The 18,931-nt window shown below is 42.8% G+C and overlaps 1 protein-coding gene across 1 annotated transcript in view; it reads left to right on the forward strand.

Annotated features, from left to right (window-relative positions):
• Positions 1–3,554, forward strand: part of TRPC5 (transient receptor potential cation channel subfamily C member 5) — a 245,212-nt gene extending 241,658 nt beyond the window's left edge. Inside the window, exons 10-11 of the mRNA XM_061598336.1 lie at positions 667–756; positions 2,823–3,554. Coding sequence (XP_061454320.1) covers positions 667–756; positions 2,823–3,554 — 822 coding nt within the window. The remainder of the gene's footprint in view (positions 1–666; positions 757–2,822) is intronic.
• The last annotated feature ends 15,377 nt before the right edge of the window (positions 3,555–18,931 follow it).

The raw sequence follows: 18,931 nt of genomic DNA on the forward strand, positions 1-18,931 counted from the left end.
CCTTAGGGAAACCGTGGCCGCCATCTTGGTTAATGGAATGCTAAAAGACAGGAGACAGGTAGGTGGAGGCACGCTCGGGGGAGCGGAGGTGTGTGTGTGTGCATCAGGGCAAGCTGATGCCCAAGGGCCCCGGTATGCCTGGGGCCGGCCCTGCATTTAACCCGTTTTAAAACACCTGCATCGGTTGCCAGTTCATTTCCAGGCCTAATGTAAGGTGCACACACTAGTGTTTAAAGCCCTAAATGTCTTAGGTCCCAAAGCTGAAAAACCACTTCCTTCCCTACAGAACCCTCTCAAGTGTTAAGGTCAGCAGAGGGGACCTTCTTGTTAGTTCTGTTGCCCTCAGAAGTTTGGGTGGTAGTGACCTGGGAGAGGGCCTTCTCTGTGGCAGCCCCGAAGTTGTGAAACTCCTTCCCCACAGAAGCACCTCTGGCACCTTTGCTATACAGTTTTTGGTGAATGCTGAAGAAGCACCAATTTACCCTGGCCTTTGGCACTTGAGGTGTATGTTTTCAGGACCCACCCTATTCCTGTGACTGTAATGTGTTTTGTTTGCTTTTAATACTGAATTTTAAACTGCTGTAACCCGCCCTGGGACCTGCTGGTAAAAGGTAGGTAATAAATTGACGATGATGATGATTCAGTTTCTTGTGCTTTTCATTGCAGGAAGTGATCAGAAACCTGGTAAAGAGATACGTTGCAGCAATGATAAGAAACTCAAAAAGTAACGAGGGATTAACTGAAGAAAATTTTAAGGTAATGGCACAATGCTGTGTGAAAAATGGCCAGCATTTCCAGCACGTCCCTGTGCATGTCTGCTCATGGGTAAAGCCCACTGAGTTCAATGAGAGTTGCTCCCAAGAAATTGGGCATAGCAGGGATGGAGAGCCTGAGACCATCCTGTTAACATTTTAGTATTTCAGTATTTGTATTTAATGTTGTATTTGTTAGTTATATATTTTATTTGTTTGTTTAATTGTTGATTTGAGAATTAGATGGTTTTTAATATTGAAATGTAAAGATATATTTTTATTTGTTGTACACCGCCCTGAGAGCTTTGCTATGGGCGGTATAAAAATTGAACTAAATAAAAATAAATAAATAAATAAAATTGTCTGACTCCAACTCCCATCAGCCCCAGACATCTGGGCCAGTGGCCAGGGATGATGGGATTTGGGAGTCCAACAACACGAGGGGAACCACAGGGTCCCCACTGTGGTCTACACCAGTGTTCTTCAATCTTGGGTCCAAAGATGTTGTATGACTACAACTCCCATAATCTCCAGCCAATTTAGCAAATGGTCAGGGATGATGGGATTTGGGAGTCCAACAACATGAGGGGAACCAAGTTTGAAGAACACTGGTCTACACCAACTGGCTGTGGCTCTCAGGCAAGAGTCTTTTGCAGCCTTAACTGGAGATACTTGGGATTGAAACATTTGGCATGCAGTGCATGTGCTGTACCAATGACCAACAGCCCTAACCCAAAATTTGAGAAAGTTGCCTTATACCATGTCAGACTATGGGTCCATCTAGCTCAGTATTGTCAGCACTGACTGGCAGCAGCTTGCCAAGTTTCAGGCCCAGAGTCTTTCTCATCTCTACCTGGAAATGCTGGGGATTCATCTTGGGACCTTAGTCAGGCAAAGCGTGCTTTAGCCTTTCCCACAGTAATGTCATCCCTGGATCTAGTAGTAAGGACATTCCCAAATATGGAACTATGCATCTTAAAATGTTGGTCTAAAATCTAATCATGATGTGTCCCTCAAATGTGGATAAAGTTTGCACCCTGAGAAATCTCCAGCTTACATAGCTAGGGCTGTAACCCTCTCTGTGACTTCAGCAGGCCCTTAGGGACATAGGAAGCTGCCTCATACCAAGTCAGACCATGGGTCCGTCTAGATGACTGGCAGCAGCTCTGCAGAGGCTTTCCCAGCCCTACCTGGAGACACCAGGGATTGAATTGGGCAGCTTTTGCATCCAAACTGTGGGCTCGACAGCCAAACTGCAGCCTGTCTTCTTAGTACATTTTGGGGCAACTCTACTATTGTCATAGGCTTGCATATGTTTTCCCACCTACTGGAGCTAAGCAAAGGCTGCAGGAATGAGCCAGTGAAGGCCCTGTCAAATGTCACTTGCTGATCACAGCTGGTGTGTGTGTGTGTTCTTGTCACATTTATTATTTATATCCTGAACTGCTAACAACAGTTCTTCTGAATGTTAATAGTTCTGCTCGCAAGGGGCTCACAATCTGGGAAAACCAAATGATTTGGGGAATATCAGATGGTCCATTCTATACAATGTAGGAATCAGGCTTTTCGTGTGGTGCCTCTTCCTTGGAACTCCCTCCTATTATATATAATATTATATAATAAAGACAAGCACCATTTCTATTGCCTTTTCGGTGCCTATTGGAGATCTTTTTTCAACAAGCTTTCCCAGCAGAGATTTTGTTTTATCCTGGTCTGTATCTGTACTGGATTTACAATTGTGGGGCACCTTTGCTGGTCCCAGGCCCTGCATCCTCCCCCAGCTAGATTTGGGCCTGAAAGATGAAGGAAAAGTACTGGTGCATGGCTGATAGTTAGATGCCTCAACTAATCTATTTTGCAGAGATTTTTCATTGGCAAACATTACCAAACTTCTCTTTCTGATGCTAAATGATGAAAAAAGATGTTTGCAGTTCTTGTACACAGTGATCCAGAATCGTTCATTTCCATAACTTTGAACACTTCTCTCAGGAGAGGTCAAATTCTTTTTTTCCCTTGTCACAGATAAACCTTTGGAGTTTAACTCATTTCTTCCTCCCTCTCCCACCTTAGGAATTGAAGCAGGATATCTCCAGCTTCCGCTATGAAGTCCTTGACCTCTTGGGTAACCGAAAACCCCAACGCAGAAGTTATTCCACCAGCAGCACAGAAGTTTCCCAGAAGGACGATGCTAATGAGGACTGTGCTGGTGAAACATCCAAAGCAAAGAGTGTTTCTTTCAGCACGGCCAACAAGAAGAAAGACTTCAATGTTTCAGCTCTGATTAAGACTATGTCTGGGATCGAAATGGTAAACGAGAAACCAAAAAGCAATGGGATAAACAAGCGCTCCTTCATCCGCAATGGGAATAGGGTGCAAAGGCTTTCCAGCTCCAAGAAAGAGTCCTTCAAACGGCTGGGCCTCCTGTTCTCCAAGATGAACGGTCATCTCTCGGAACCAAACTCAGAGCCCATGTACACCATCTCAGATGGGGTAATCCAGCCACATCTCATGTGGCAAGACATTAAATACTCTCAGATGGCAAAAGAGCAAGACGAGAACTGCTCCAGAAGTGAAATTAACCTCAATGAGGTGGACTACAGTAGGAACATCAGACATACGGGACAGAGCCAGTGCCCTGTGGTTTGTTCTAGTTCCCTTCACTGTGCTTCCAGCATCTGCTCCTCTAATTCCAAACTCATAGACTCCTCAGAGGACGTTTTTGACTCATGGGGAGATGCTTGCGATATGTTTAGGAACCAATGGAAAGATGGGCAGGAGGAACAGGTTACCACTCGCCTATAAGTAGATCTGTTTGGTAACCTGCTGCGGAACATCACTATTACTAGAAACTGTTTGCTATCACAGACTATTCATAGTTAGGATTCCTCTCTCCCCCACCCCCAATTTTGTCTCTACCAATGAGTGCAGAATTCAGATTGTTATAGCCACACATTCTTAATTTGCTTTCTTAATTCAAATGGCCCAACCCTTTGAAGAACACAAAGAGTCTATATAATACTTCAGGTCCCTGTCTTTATTCCTTTCCTTCTCCTGCAATCCCTTTAGGATTTATATATTTTTGTTACAGAACACTGGAGAACCTCTCAAGTATTTGCTTCTTTTCCAGCCTCACCTCGGTTAGCAAGCTCTGCTTTCTGCCACTTGACATCCCATTTTTCTGGCCACTCACTGTTGGCTCTCTAGGATCGGCAGATGCTCAGTGGCTTAGTTGGAATGCAAGAGCCAGGCTGAGGCTACTGGCAAGGAGAAAGGTTCCGATATAAAATGGGCTTTTCGTTTTCAAGCAATACAACTTCCCATGATTTCAACTCAACTGTATGTCCTTTATTAAGGTTGCATATTGTTTTCCTATTGTAAATTATTACCACAATGAGTTAAAAGTTGAGTTCTGGAACTTGCTGTTTTCATGTATCAGATCTGTTTTTTAACCACTCTGTTTTCCTGTCCCTTTCTTCTCTCCCCCCCCCCCCCAAAGTAGTATATGACTGCGATTGTCCAGTGGTTTACACATAAACAATAGCAATCCTCCACCAAAATGGTCTTCAACATGTCTGATATCCAAGCACATGTCTGTATTTTACAGAAGAATGCCCGGGGGGGGGGGCTCAATTCCATTCACATTTAAAGGCAAATATACCTAATTCGCACTTCCCAAAACAATATGTAAAGCAAAACATGGCCACCCTTTGAAATTTGCACTTCTCTGAATTTTGTGATACAGTTTTCCAACCAGTGTGTACAAAAATGCATATACTTGGGGAAAGCATGCATGTAAATGCAAATATTAGTGAAAATAATATACAAAAAAGCATATTTGTGGAATCTGCTTGCAAAAATATGTGAATTAGGAAATAATGCACGCTCAAATCTCTGTGTTAGGAGAAATGTGCACTGAAATGGTGACAATTTTTTTTAAAAATCACACATGACATGGGATAAAATGTGAATTGAATTTAAGAGTGGGAAAACGAGAAAGTGAAATTGATAGTTTCACTCATTCCTAATTTGATACGCCAGCATTTCTAAGCAATGTGCTAATCAAGGCTACTAGACCTGAGAACCTCTTACATGTGATTATTATTTTATTGTATTTGTTAGTTGCTTTATACAAGGAATGTCTCAAAATGATTTAACAGCAAAATAAAACACAAACATATAAAGTTTTGAAACCAAATGAAAAACAGTGCACAATACAAAATTCCTAAATTCTCATCCAACAATACAATAAAAAGGACAAGCCAGTAGAGCAGTGGTTCTCAAACTTTTTCGGTTTGCGGCGCACTGTAAAACATATAAAAATTTTCTGGCGCACTTTGTGTACAAAATTAAAAATATATTAATATATTTTAAACTATGAATAGAAATAAACTATAGAAAACTATTATTTACCCTATACAAATGGGTTTCTTCTCATTTTTAAAATATACTTTCATAATATTTGAGGCACACCCAGCCACCTCTTAGGGCGCACCAGTGTGCCTGGGCGCACAGTTTGAGAATCACTGCAGTAGAGGCTAACTTCACCACCAAAAGCCTGGGTAAATAAATATGTCTTAGCCTGGCACCTAAAAGCCCAACAGTAACAGCACCAGGCATGCTTCTCTTGGAAGAGCATTTCAAATATGGGAGAGCCACAACTAGGGATGTAATGAGGCATCATTTTCCTTTCCACCCTATATTCATCACTTGCAACATTGTTTCAGTTCATTTGTAGTTTGTCTTCCACCAAAAACTACATTATCCATCTTGCTGTCCACTGTTGCAAAATTATGCAATTTATGTTATTCCACCCCACTTGTTTCTGTGCAAAGGAAACACAATGCAAATAGGGCAAAAACTTAAGCATTCTGGGAGGAAGGGCAGGATATTATTATTATTAATATTAATTATTTAATTATTAATTATTATTAATTATTATTGGACTGAAAAGAACAACAGCAGCAAATGCCAATCATGTTCACAGGATTGCTTTCCATTGCAGACATGGGACGAAAAGCAAGCACCAGCAATCCTGTTTCTATTTTCACTGGAATTCTCCAACATCCCTAGCCACCACTTAAAAAGCCCACCCTCATGTAGCCACCCTCTGCACCTCCCTTGGACGAGACACATGAAGAAAGGAGTGATAGAGATCTGAATACAGTTTTGCAATTCACACCATTTCTCAAGTTTTGTATGAAACATCCTCTTCCTCTCGAATTATTTCTCTGTCCCTGGATCTTACAGTATTTGAGATTGGGTTGAGATCTGCTATAACAACAAGATTAACCACCTCCACAATAGTTACCAGGGTGGGGTTGTGTGTGTGGTGGTGGTGGAAGTTCAAACTTCACACTTTTGCAGTTTTTTCTGTGACTTAGGAAATAAAATTTTTCAACAGATGATACAGTGGCCCCTATCCAGGATGCTCTATAGTCCTCCCAAGCAGGGATGGACCATTTTGATTCTCAGGTGTCATTATATTCTCCACACATTAGTCACCACACAAGAAATTTGTCGTACAGATTGATCCCCTTCACAAGAAATCAGACTGGTAAAACAAAGTTGCTGCCCTGTAGGAATGGTATCACAGTTAAGGGACACACATGTTCAGGTCCAGCATGACACTGCCTTGGGCCTGTGGCTGTGGGTGCATGGCTGCCATCAACCAGCATGGCAGCAGATGCTTCTTTAAGGGGCTGATGCCCCTGCCGCCATCCTGGTTGATGGCATACACAGACGCTATGCTATGCGCGTGCACATGCCTACCATTAACCATGATGGTGGTAGGGGCATCAGCCTCTTAGAGAAGCATCTGCTGCCATGTTGGTTGATGGCAGGTATGCATCAGCAGCACACACAGCATTCATGGCAACGGGAGAGGTAGGTGGGGCATGTGGACAGGCATTGCAGGCCCACACGGTTTGCATGGTGGGGCTGGGAGCTTCATCTCTGTGATCTGCGGCAGGTCGGGAGTTGCCAGTGCTGCGGATTGTGGAATGGGAACGCTACCCTCCCACTCTGAGGGGCCCTTTAGGGGCCCCTCTGGGCTACAGGGGCACTCAATCAGGGCCCAACCTGGCAGCCCTCTGGAGCTGGCCTTTCACATGTTCATACACAAAACTAAAGAAAGAAATTTAAAGCAAGGCTTCTCTGTTTCATATAACTTGAAAAACACATCCCATTTAAAATTGTGATCAAACATCTTATTTTGCCTGGATTAACATTCAATAAGGCCATTGGCTGGGGCTGATGGGAGTTGTAGTGCAAAACATCTGGAGGTCACCAAGTTAGGTAAGTGGCCCAGCAGTAGCTAAGCACAGTGCTCTGCTAAATCAATTGACCTTCCTAAACATAGAGTACTCTAGCCCCAGAGATCTACCTTTCTTGAAAGTCTTAATTTGCATGGTGAGCATGTCTGTATGCCTTTCATTGAGTCCCTTTGCCAACGTCAATAGGATGTCAGGCAAAATGTATTAGCTTGTGGGTTGCAATTTTTGAGATGACTGCCCCTTTTTGGATCCTCCATAACATTGAAACATGAACTGGAGTCATAATCTTTGCTTGCTTATATTCCTTGCTACATTTACATTTAGAAACAGCATTTCTATTCCTGGATATTTAAGACGCTTTCCCTTTCCCATTTGAGGCACAATAGTTTGCCCTATCTGTACACTGCCATTCTGACCAATATTTTGGCAGGCATGCTTTCAACTTGGGCTGAGTTTTTACCATGCACTCTCCTCCACTTCTCCAAGCAGTGGGATGGTCCAGGGGGAATATCTTGAGGTTTAGTTTACTTTGGATGATATCACACTTGAGGCTTTGAGTGCCTTTGCAATATTTGCTTTAAAATGTACAAGGAGAACAGAGTGAAAGCAAACAGTCTCCTTCCTATGAGCAGACAGCTCAGCGGCTAATGCTGCATCAGATCCCCAGAGGGAAAACTGTTCAGCTCTGCAAAGTTGTACCCTGCAAGTTGCTGCTAAATGTACTGTAGCTAGCAACACTCAGAGCTTGCGCTCTCCAGTTTAAAAATGGCCAAATGACTTGTGTCATCTTTGTTTTCCTCTCACACTCTCCTTCAGAGAACCAATAGCAGATCCACCCCTGCAGGAAAATTAGCCATTCAGGAAGATAAAAATGCCCATCTGCAGTAAAATGTATCACTCAGGCTGCACCCAATACACTCACATTCCAGTTCACTGGATGCTGTTGCATGGGTTGGGAAACTCAAGAGGCTGCATACACGCCGTATATTTAAAGCAATCTTGAGAATTATAGTTTACCCGCTCATAGAGCTACAATTGCCAGCACTCTTAATAAACTACAGTTCCTAGGATTCTTTGAGGGAAGTCATGTGCTTTAAGCATGCTTTAAATGTATGGTGTGTACACAGCCACAGTGTGATGTTATACAGTCACATATTTTGCATTACTAAATATTATTGGGGGTGAGGAGGCAGTGGCAGCCATAATGCAGAGATCCAGATAATCTAATTTCAATAGCCATAGTAAGACTGACACCCAATGGTTTCTATATCTGTTGTAGCATCGTGTCCCAGAATTTTTCAGTAATTCAGTAATTTTTTGTAATTTTCAGCAAGCCCAGCAAACCCTCCTCTTAAATGGTTTTGTAATCATGAATGCTAGTTTTTGAGATTAGCTTGAGTTTTGCCATAAGATCAAACACTTCCCATATTCTGCTTTAAGGCAGATTACTCACATTTTTACATTCTTTGAGGAGCAGTTCTATTAAGTCAGGTGTGGGGGAATCTTTGGTCCTCCAGATAATGCTGAACTACAACTTCCATCAACCCCAGCATGAATGGCCAACAGTCAGGGATGATGGGAGTTGTAGTTCAGCAACATTTGGAGGGCTAAAGGTACCCCACACCTGTATCACACACCTCTACCAGTTGCTGGAAACTGCAGGAGGGGAGAGTGCTCTTGCACTCAGGTCCTGCTTGCAGGCTTCCCTTGGGCATCTGGTTGGCCACTGTGAGAACAGGATGCTGGACTAGAGAGGCCACTGGCCTGTTCCAGCAGGCTCTTTTTACATTCTTATTGCAATCTTATATTAGTTTTGCATCCATATGAGCATTTGGATCTGTTTGCATTACCATTTTCTATTTAAAACTTAGCAATTTATATTTATAAGAATATTCGTAGAACACTCATATAAAATCCTAGGGCGGTGTACAAGAAGATTTACAAGTGATAATACACCAGTGAAAACAATGCAGAATGATCATAAGAATGATTGGCTCTTTTCAGAAAGTTAAACCACTGGATAGGCCCTGTAGACACATACCCAGGTCTTCAAGAGACGTCTGAAGGTTAGAAGAGATGCCCACCAAATTTCTGCTGGAAGAGGATGGGTCTGGCAGCACTAAATACCCAACTTCTAGTTGAGGTGACTCAGGCCTCTATAACACAGGGAACAACTAACAGTGCTCCCTCAGATGATCTCATTCATTGAGCTAGGATATAAGAGTTCAGACAGTGCTTAAAATATCCTGATTATAGGAATTAGTAGGCACTGTTAAAAGGCACACCAAAAAATCATGCTCAATAGCAGCTCTGTATGTATTCGTGCATACACATTATACATACACATATTCTTATAAACAGACACAATATATAATAAAATAAATATAAATATATTTAATATACATTTTCAGGCAGAACACAAAGTGTCCTCTAACCAGGGATCTTTGCTGTGATTGTTCCAAAAGCTAGCAAAACCAACTCCATCTCTGTAACTTTTTTATCCAACAAAATTAATTGTTCAGATTTGTGCAGTTCCCAGCCCACCCCTATCATCACTACCTGAGCTCAAGTGATGTGAACTTTCCCGTCCCAATATATCTCCTTGATATCAGAATTAGGGTTGCCAGGTCTCTGGTTTTTGCCTGGGTCTCTGGGTGAGCCACCTCAATCTCTGGACTCTTAACTTTCATTTAAAAAAAAATTAAGTTCCTAGGTAGTCTGGTTCAAAAGATATACACAAAAATGTCCGCCGCCCCTCAAATTCTGTTAGTACCAGCTGCTCTAATCCTCACCCTTTCAGGTTTTTAGCCAATAAGCAAAGTCAAGGTTGTGATTAACAAGGGATTTGTTGACCTCCAGGCAATAGCTAAAAGCCATTTCAAGTTCTGAAAACAGCTTCCTTTTCCTGCTTATCTGCACATCAGGAGTTCAGTAAATGCATAGTTTTCAGGAGCATCAAGAGTACTTTCTCTGTGTAGGAGATCTAGAACTGAAGATCACAGAAAGATCTTGGCAGGCATGCACAGCCAACAATTTCTGTTATGATTATAATAAAAGTATACATGCATGGTGTTTTTTAATTACTTGCAAAGAAAGCATATTATACATTTTATCTTTCAGATAATTTTTGAACAGAAATTTTAAAAAGCATACATGTGGCAGCTTATGATGCCATTACAGTGTGTTATATTTTTCTAATGATAAGGAGTCAAACAAGTTTAAAATTTCCTGGGCTGTTGAAGAGATCAGTTTATTTGTCTAATTCATAGCCTGTTTTGAAAACCTTCCCAATATGAAGCTTTAATTCTATATTCACTTTTATGGGAGTAAAGCTGCAATGCTAATCCCACATACCTGAACAAGGGCATAAACTAGATAAGATGCACAGCATGCTGCTGTTGCTCCTAGCCATTAAAGTTAGCATTTTGACTTTTTGATCCAGCAGCCTGGCTTAAGTAACTAAAGTCTAAAACACCCCTTCCCTCAAACAAATTCTAATTTTTGCAACAACCCACTGCAAGATTATATTTAAATGAAACAATTAGTGTGATCACTGTAGTGTATGACAAGAAATACTGGAACAATTTTTCATGTGTGTTCCCAGAAGTTAATAAATCATATAGTCTAACAGCAGCATCATGCTCAAGTTTTAAATAGACAGTGCGAGGATTTTTCATCATCAGAAAACTTTCAATTCTCACATTTTATACAGATGTAGGGGGTTAGCAGTGATAAGCTGCACAGCTGAGCTGTTAAGGACTCATCCACAACTCCAACAAGGAGATGCCCTATTCCCCTGACAGAACTCCAGTGGCCAGAGGGTTTTAACAGTCAGCCTCTCTTTTAATGATTGTAGCTCTGTGAGGGGAATAGGGCATCTCTTAGCAACTCTCAGCATCCTTCACAAATTACAGTTCCCAGGATTCTTTGGGGGAAGCAATTACTGTTTAAAGTGGAATCAATGTCTGCTGTGGATGTGGCCAGGGGCAGCTTTGGTTTAAATTTGGGTGGGAGACTACATGTCTGCTATAGAATAAAAAGGCGGGTGAAACTGTGAAAAATAATAATACTGTTAACAATGTTTTCCTTTTGGAAAGGAAAGGAAAGGAAAGGGGCTTTCCCTCTGCCCAGTGCCCAACCATCCAATCACCTCCCCCCTCCCCCAGGTCAGTTTCACCCACTTTAAGCATGATTGTTCAAGAGTAAATCCCATTGAACTCAATAAGCTTGTAAATGATTAAGCCTTCCCTTCCCCTCCTCTTCCCTCCTATCCCCTCCCTACTGCTCCTCCTCTCCTCCTTCATTTCCCCTCCCACCCCCTTCCCCTCCATCCTCCTCCCTCTACCTTCTTCTAATCCCGTGGTCAGTTTCAGATGGTTGCACATAAGTAAATCCCATTGAACTCAAGCATGCAAATGATCAGACCTGCCTTTCCCCTCCTCTTCCCTCCCCTCCCCCTTCCTCTCCATCTCCCCCTCCCCCCATATGGCCAGGTTCACCAATCCTAAGCATAATAGCTTATGCTATTTATGACAGTAAATCCCACTGAACTCAATAAGCCTGCAAATGATCAAACCTGCCTTTGTGACGTCCTTCCCCGCCTGTGACCACTAGTGATGTCTCACCACTGTCAGGCCCACCTTATGATGTGCAGCCCACCTCTGGCCACCCCCAGTCAGGAACATCAGGTTTATTTTTACCTTTCACCGCACTAGCACAGATCTCAAAAGATCCCGCTGCTAGGCCACTCTACCCAACACTCTGTATCCCTTATAGCTTATAGACTGTGCCTTAGTCTCTGCCTGGCTATCTTGATACCTTGTGTCTATGGGTATAGGTAATTCCCAACCCCCCCCGCCTGCAGCCTCTTGCCTCTGAAGCTTACAGCTCTGGGTTTCTCTGTGGTACTGGATACAATATCTTTTCCTCCGCCACTGCCACCATTCTATACAATTACTTTTCAGCCTTGGTTACTCTGCCATCCCCCCCGGTCTGTGTATCCCAGCTGAAGAATCAGGCTTTTAATAAACCAAGAAATATTAAACATTAGAAAGAACAAGATTACTTAAGACTTTGTTTACAAGCGTATGGTTTCATATATGTTCTCTTATGTACTTTACTTCCTAATAATTGCCTCAGAACTCCTATTTCACTCTCTCAACAGCCACCTTATACTCTCCACACCAACCTCTCCAACACACCACCAAAACGCCACCACCACGATTCAACTGTCATCCTTCCATTTATACTCCCAACCATTCAAACGCTCAGCCAATCATCCAGCATTCTACAGCCCATGTACTCCCCCTCCTCACTCACTCCACTTACCATATGTCTTATATTATACCAGCACTTACCATATTTACATTACAAATCAGGAACATCAGCAAATGATCAAACCTGCCCTCCTCCCCCCCACTCCTATTTTCCTCTCTGCCCTTCTTCTTCCTCCCCTGTGGTCAGTTTCACTTATCCTAAGCATGATTGCAGGGGAGTAAATCCCATTGAACTCAACAACCCTGCAAATAAGACCTGCCTTTCCTGTCCCCTCCCCCCTCCATCCACCTCTCCCCTACCCTCCCTCTCTCTTTCCCTTCTTCCTTCCCTGCCCACTCCAGCCCTCCCTCCCTCACCCCCTCTTCTCCTTCTCCCCCATGGTCAGTTCCACCTATCCTAAGCATGACTGCATGGGGGTAAATCCCACGAAACTCAATAAGCACGCAATGATCATTTTTGGCAAACTTATCCCATTTCTTACCTCCTAGGTTAAAAAGAGAAATTCACTAACAAAAAGCCTTGTGGTTTAAGAATCACATAGCCAACAGATATTTCTATCAAACTTTAAACAACAAGGAAATTGGGCAGCTGTAGGGAATGCACCAGGGGAGCAAGAGATTTGACCTCCTCTCTGAGATGTACTGCCCTACAAAGTTGTCAAAATGCAAACACAAATTGGGTTGGTTTTCACTGTCCAATCGATTTCCTGTGTAGCTTGGAAGAATTTGGTAACATGTGCCTCTGAACATATGGTAAGTGGTGGCAACATCTCCAATCAGGACTGCATCTCCAAAGATGGAGGATTACATTTTTTGTACAATTGTTGGTATTCTTATATTGCTTCTTTCCTGTGTTACTACTGTTTCTACAAAGAATCTAACCTAGATAATTATATCTCTCTCATTATTCACCTTAGAAATCTCTGTCAAATTTATTTTTATTAATTTCAAAGCCTTTTTATGGGTCAATATATGATGATGAAGACAGCATTTTGTGTTTCAAACTAGAAGTTATATTCTATTTCTATTTTGGGTGCATTAACAGTTGAATCTGAAACTGCCATTTGATGTAAAATTAGATTGTTTACAATACATTGCTACTTAAGCAATGAAAGTAGCTGTTGGAGAAAACAAACTTGGCCTGCCAAGATGTATGTTTTCAGCCTGCTATGCTTAAACCACTCCAATTAAGAAAAATGGGCATGGTCAATTAAAAATATAGAGCACACCTAGAAATTTGCTTGAATGTATTTCATTTCCCACTGTTTTATCTTGTGTAAACTGAGACACTCCTCATGTCCATGGGAAGCTATTCTGCAAAATAGTCAGTGCCATTATCCCACAATTGTTTTTGAAGTTTGTTTTTGGTATAAATTATGCAGTGTTGCTGCATTTCACATATTCACAGAAACAGATGCAAAAGAAAGTAATTTACTATAGGAAACTTTACTAAAACTGCAAAGTAAATGAAACATTTAAAGTGACTATATGAACTATATCAACTGTCTTAATATTGTTGCTCTCTGTAATGTTCCTCCCCTGGCAGCATCTGTGATACGCCCACCCGTGGCTACCACCAGGAAGAAACATAGTTTTTATTTTTCTTTAGCACACCCTAGCACAGATTTCACAAGTTCCCACTGCTAGGCTGCACCACCAGTCACTCCCTGTAAACAATACTGCTAGAGACTTCACCTTAGTCTCACCTCTGGCTTATTGTCACTTTGTGTCTGGGTGCACTTGCAGGTCACAACCCCCCTGTATCTTTGTACCAATAAAGCATACAGCCCTGGGTTTCCCTGGATACTTGATGATACACTGTATCTTCACCGCTGCCACCATTTGATACTGTTTCTCTGCCTTGGTAAATACCCTGCCCACCCTTCTGGTCTGTGAAAGCCCCAGCCAAGGATCAGGCTTTTGGTAAACCAAGAAACTATTTATTTATAAACACCAGGAAATAAGATTATGTAAGGTATGTTTAACAAGCATATGGTTTCATATAGCGTCACTCTTTATGTTTCTGGTCATATATATATTGCCTAAATATCAGCCAAATACAATCCAAGCCTCCCGCAGAACTCTGCCAACCAACTCCTCCAAAATCCCTCTCATCAATCAACCGACCTCCTCAACAACTCCCCAACAACTCCCCCCGACTTATCTATCATCCCCTCATTTATACCTTCAGCCATTCAAACATTCAGCCAATCATCATCCAACATTCTCCAGCATTCTAGCCCATGTACTCCCCCCTCTTACTCAGTCACCATATTTATTTATTTATTATTTCAATTTATATACCGCCCTTAGCAAAATAGCTCTCAGGGCGGTGAACAAACAAGATAAAATACAATATATCATAATAAAAATACAAAAACATATACAAACAAACAAAAAGCACAGCAAAAACAAAATAAATACTACAAAAATTAAAAATACAGATTAAAAGATTAAAAAAGATTAAGAAGATTAAAATGCCTGGGAGCATAAAAAGGTCTTTACCTGGCGCCGAAAAGATGAAAGTGTAGGCGCCAGGCGTACCTCTTCAGGGAGGCTGTTCCACAACTCAGGGGCCACCACAGAAAAGGCCCTAGATCTCGTAACCACCCTCCGGGCTTCCCGATGGGTTGGTACCCGGAGGAGGGCCTTAGATTCTGAACGAAGTGAGCGGGTAGGTTCATAGCGAGAGAGACGTTCCACAAGGTATTGAGGTCCCACGCCGTGTAAGGCTTTATAGGTCAAAACCAGCACCTTGAATCTCGCCCGGAAGCAAATAGGAAGCCAGTGCAGACGCGCCAAGACAGGTGTTATATGCGAAGACCGACTGGTCCTCGTCAATAATCTGGCAGCTGCGTTCTGTACCAGCTGAAGCTTCCGAACTGTCTTCAAGGGCAGCCCTACGTAGAGCGCATTACAGTAATCCAATCTTGAAGTTACCAGAGCGTGGACAACGGAGGCGAGGTCGTCCTTGTCCAGATAGGGGCATAGTTGGGCTACCAGACGAAGATGGTAAAACGCATTCTGTGCCACCGAGGCCACTTGGGCCTCGAGAGACAAGGAAGAGTCAAGAAGAACCCCCAAACTATGTACCTGTTCTTTCAGGGGGAGTGTAACCCCATCCAGAACAGGGTAAGCATCCACCATCTGAGCAGGGAAGGCGTTCACCAACAATGTCTCGGTCTTGTCTGGATTGAGTCTCAGTTTATTAGCTCTCATCCAGTCCATTATCACGGTCAGGCAACGGTTCAGCACATCAACAGACTCACCTGAGGAAGATGAAAAGGAGAAATAGAGTTGCGTGTCATCAGCGTACTGATGGCAACGCACTCCAAAACTCCTGATGACCGCACCCAGCGGCTGCATGTAGATGTTGAAAAGCATGGGGGACAAGACCGATCCCTGGGGGACTCCACAATGGAGAGTCCATGGTGTCAAGTGATGTTCCCCAAGCACTACCTTCTGGTGACGATCCGCCAAGTAGGAGCGGAACCACTGCCAAGCAGTGCCCCCAACACCCAACTCCGCGAGTCTCCACAGAAGGATACCATGGTCGATGGTATCAAACGCCGCTGAGAAATCAAGGAGAATCAACAGAGTCACACTCCCCCTGTCCCTCTCCCAACAAAGGTCATCATACAGGGCGACCAAGGCTGTTTCGGTGCCAAAACCGGGCCTGAAACCGGATTGAAACGGATCTAGATAATCGGTTTCATCCAAGAGCGCCTGGAGTTGGCTGGCAACCACCCGCTCCAAAACCTTGCCCAAAAAAGGGACATTCGCCACCGGTCTATAGTTATTCAAATTATCTGGGTCCAAGGAGGGTTTCTTTAAAAGAGGTCTCACTACTGCCTCCTTGAGGCTACCAGGGACTACTCCCTCCCTCAAGGAGGCGTTAACCACTTCCTTGGCCCAACCGGTGGGCCCAGCCCTGCTAGCTTTCATTAGCCAAGATGGGCAAGGATCCAGAACAGACGTGGTTGCCCGAACCATTCCAAGCACCTTGTCCACTTCCTCGAGCTGCACCAACTGAAACTCATCCAATAAAGAAGGACAAGGCCATGCTCCGGACACTTCAATGGATTCATCTGTCACAACATCAGAGTCAAGGTCCCTGCGGATACATGCGATCTTATCTTGAAAGTGTCCAGCAATTTCGTTGCAGCGGGTCTCAGATGTTTCCATAGTATCGTGGGGGCCAGAGTGTAAGAGCCCTCGCACGACTTTAAAAAGCTCCGCTGGGCAGCATAAAGATGATCTAATAGAGGCAGCAAAATAGAGCTTCTTTGCTGTCCTTACCGCTTTTGTATACAACTTATTGGTGGCACTTACCAAAGCATAGTTGTATCTACTGGGAGTTTTCCTCCAGCTGCACTCCAGCCTCCTCCTCTCATATCACTTAATAAACCCGTACTTACCATATTTACAGATATTAAAATACAGGGACATCACACTCTCTCCCTGTTAAAACAAGAGCAGCACAGCACGTCTTGTTTCTGTTATTTGGACTGATTGCAGATGTTGCCACCAACTCATCATATGCTCATAGGCACATTACCAAATTCTTCTAAGCTACACAGAAAGTGGATTGGACTATGAAAGACCAACAAAAATTGTGTTTGCATTTCTACAAATCGGTAGGGCAGTCCAATATCTCAGAGAGGAAGTCAGGTCTCCTGCTCCCCTGATGCATTCACTATAGCTGCCCAACTTTCCTGCTTTTTAAAGTTTGATAGAAATATCTGTTGGCTATAGGTATGTTCTTAAACCACAAGCATTTATTTGCCTATTAGTGAATGATCTAATAGTTGACTCATTCTGAGACTGTAGCCAAAAAACGGTGCCATCTACACGCAAGAGGGAGTTAGCAGTTGGCTTGTCATAACCCTAAAATGACAGCACAACTGAGCATGCTGAATGGTCATGGAATGCTTGCTGACAGCTGAAGGGGGAGAGAATGTAATGGAGTACTGGGTAAGGGGGCGAGGTTAGCTGGCTGGCTACATTTTGCAGGTCCCACTTGTTTCTTTCAATTGAGATAAAATCCCCACCTAAAAAGATGTCTGGTTTTGTTCATTCTGTCTCTTGAATACGGTATGGGAGAAGCTACAATCTATTGATCCAAAGAAGAAAGGTGGTAGAAATTTAACGGTTTGGTTTTCCTTCTGGCAGGCCCAAAGGGAATGGCCTAAGCTCTCACCTTTTCACACATTTATAATAAGAAATGTGCCCTCTGCACAGAATTTCAAGAGCAAGGCGGCAAAGTTCAATTCTTTCGTAATCCTAAATCAAAATGTTCACCTCTATTTGAGACATAATATTGTTAAAGGCCACGCAGACCCCCCACAAGCTTTTTCATGAATAACCTTGTTAGACTGGTGCATATTAACTACTGTTTTTAGTGAACATTGCAAACTGCATATGCTCCTAAATATAGCGTTGTAAAATCAATGTGTATAAAATGTGTGCAAGTGTGCTATAATGGGTTAGGGTGTTGGACTGGGACATGGGAGACCAGGGTCCAAATCCCCACTCAGCCATGCTCACAGGATGACCTTGGGCCAGTCACTGTCTCTTAACCTAACCTACCTCACAGAGTTATGAGGATATAATGGGAGGGAATCATGTATGCCACCTTGAGCTGCTTGTAGGAAAGGTGGGATATGACTAATGATAATAAAAACAGAAATAAAATGTATAGTTTAGCCAGTGTGGTGTAGTGGTTGGACTAGGACCTGGGAGACGAGAGTTCAAATCCCCACACAGCCATGAAGTTCACTGGGTGACCTGGGGCCAGTCACTGCCTCAGCAATTGTAAACCACCTCTGAATGCTGCTTACCATGAAAACCCCATTCATAGGGTCGCCATAAGTCAGGATTGACTTGAAGGCAGTCCATTTCCATTTCAGCTTAATTGTAAATGTCAAGAGCAGGCACTGCTCTGAAAGAAAATATGCCCTGGCCTTTGCCACTGGCCAGGTGACTATGGAGCACTGGAAGGCTGTACAGCACTCCCCATCTCCCAGGAAGAACTTTGCAGCAAAGGCAAGACCAAAATGGCTCCCCATCCACAGCCCAGAGAAGCAGCTGCAAGGAGCTTGCTTCCCCCCTCAAAGGAAAGAACAATGTGCTTCCCATAGCTGCCTGGCCTGGGACTGCGGACCTGGTTTAAAATCTGAAGACATAAAACACCACATAGCCAAGTATCTTACATATCTGCAGTCATTTAAATCAGTGCAAAGATTCTTTTTTTTCAATTAATTTTATTCAGATTTTCAAAACCAAAACTATACAAAAAGAAAAAACACACAAATCAATAACTAATACAATAAAAAAATAAAAATATTGACTTCCAATTTGTCGTAGTTCAGCTATAAATCTATAATATATAACAAGCCTGTCTCTTAATAGATTATAAAATCACCTTCCTCCAGCGGTTATCTTAATTGGTTTCAAATCTCATTATCATATCATTTCATTCTTCCACAAAAAGTCAAAGAGAAGTTTCCAATGTTTGAGATATATGTCCATCAATTTTTTTTCTAAATAAACATGTCAATTAATCCAACTCATCAAGTCCACTAAGTCCAGTAATTTCAAATCGCTCTTCTTCCATTATCCATATTGGTTC

This window comes from Rhineura floridana, chromosome 16 (assembly GCF_030035675.1).
Source record: "Rhineura floridana isolate rRhiFlo1 chromosome 16, rRhiFlo1.hap2, whole genome shotgun sequence".
NCBI classification, from domain to species: Eukaryota; Metazoa; Chordata; class Lepidosauria; order Squamata; family Rhineuridae; genus Rhineura; species Rhineura floridana.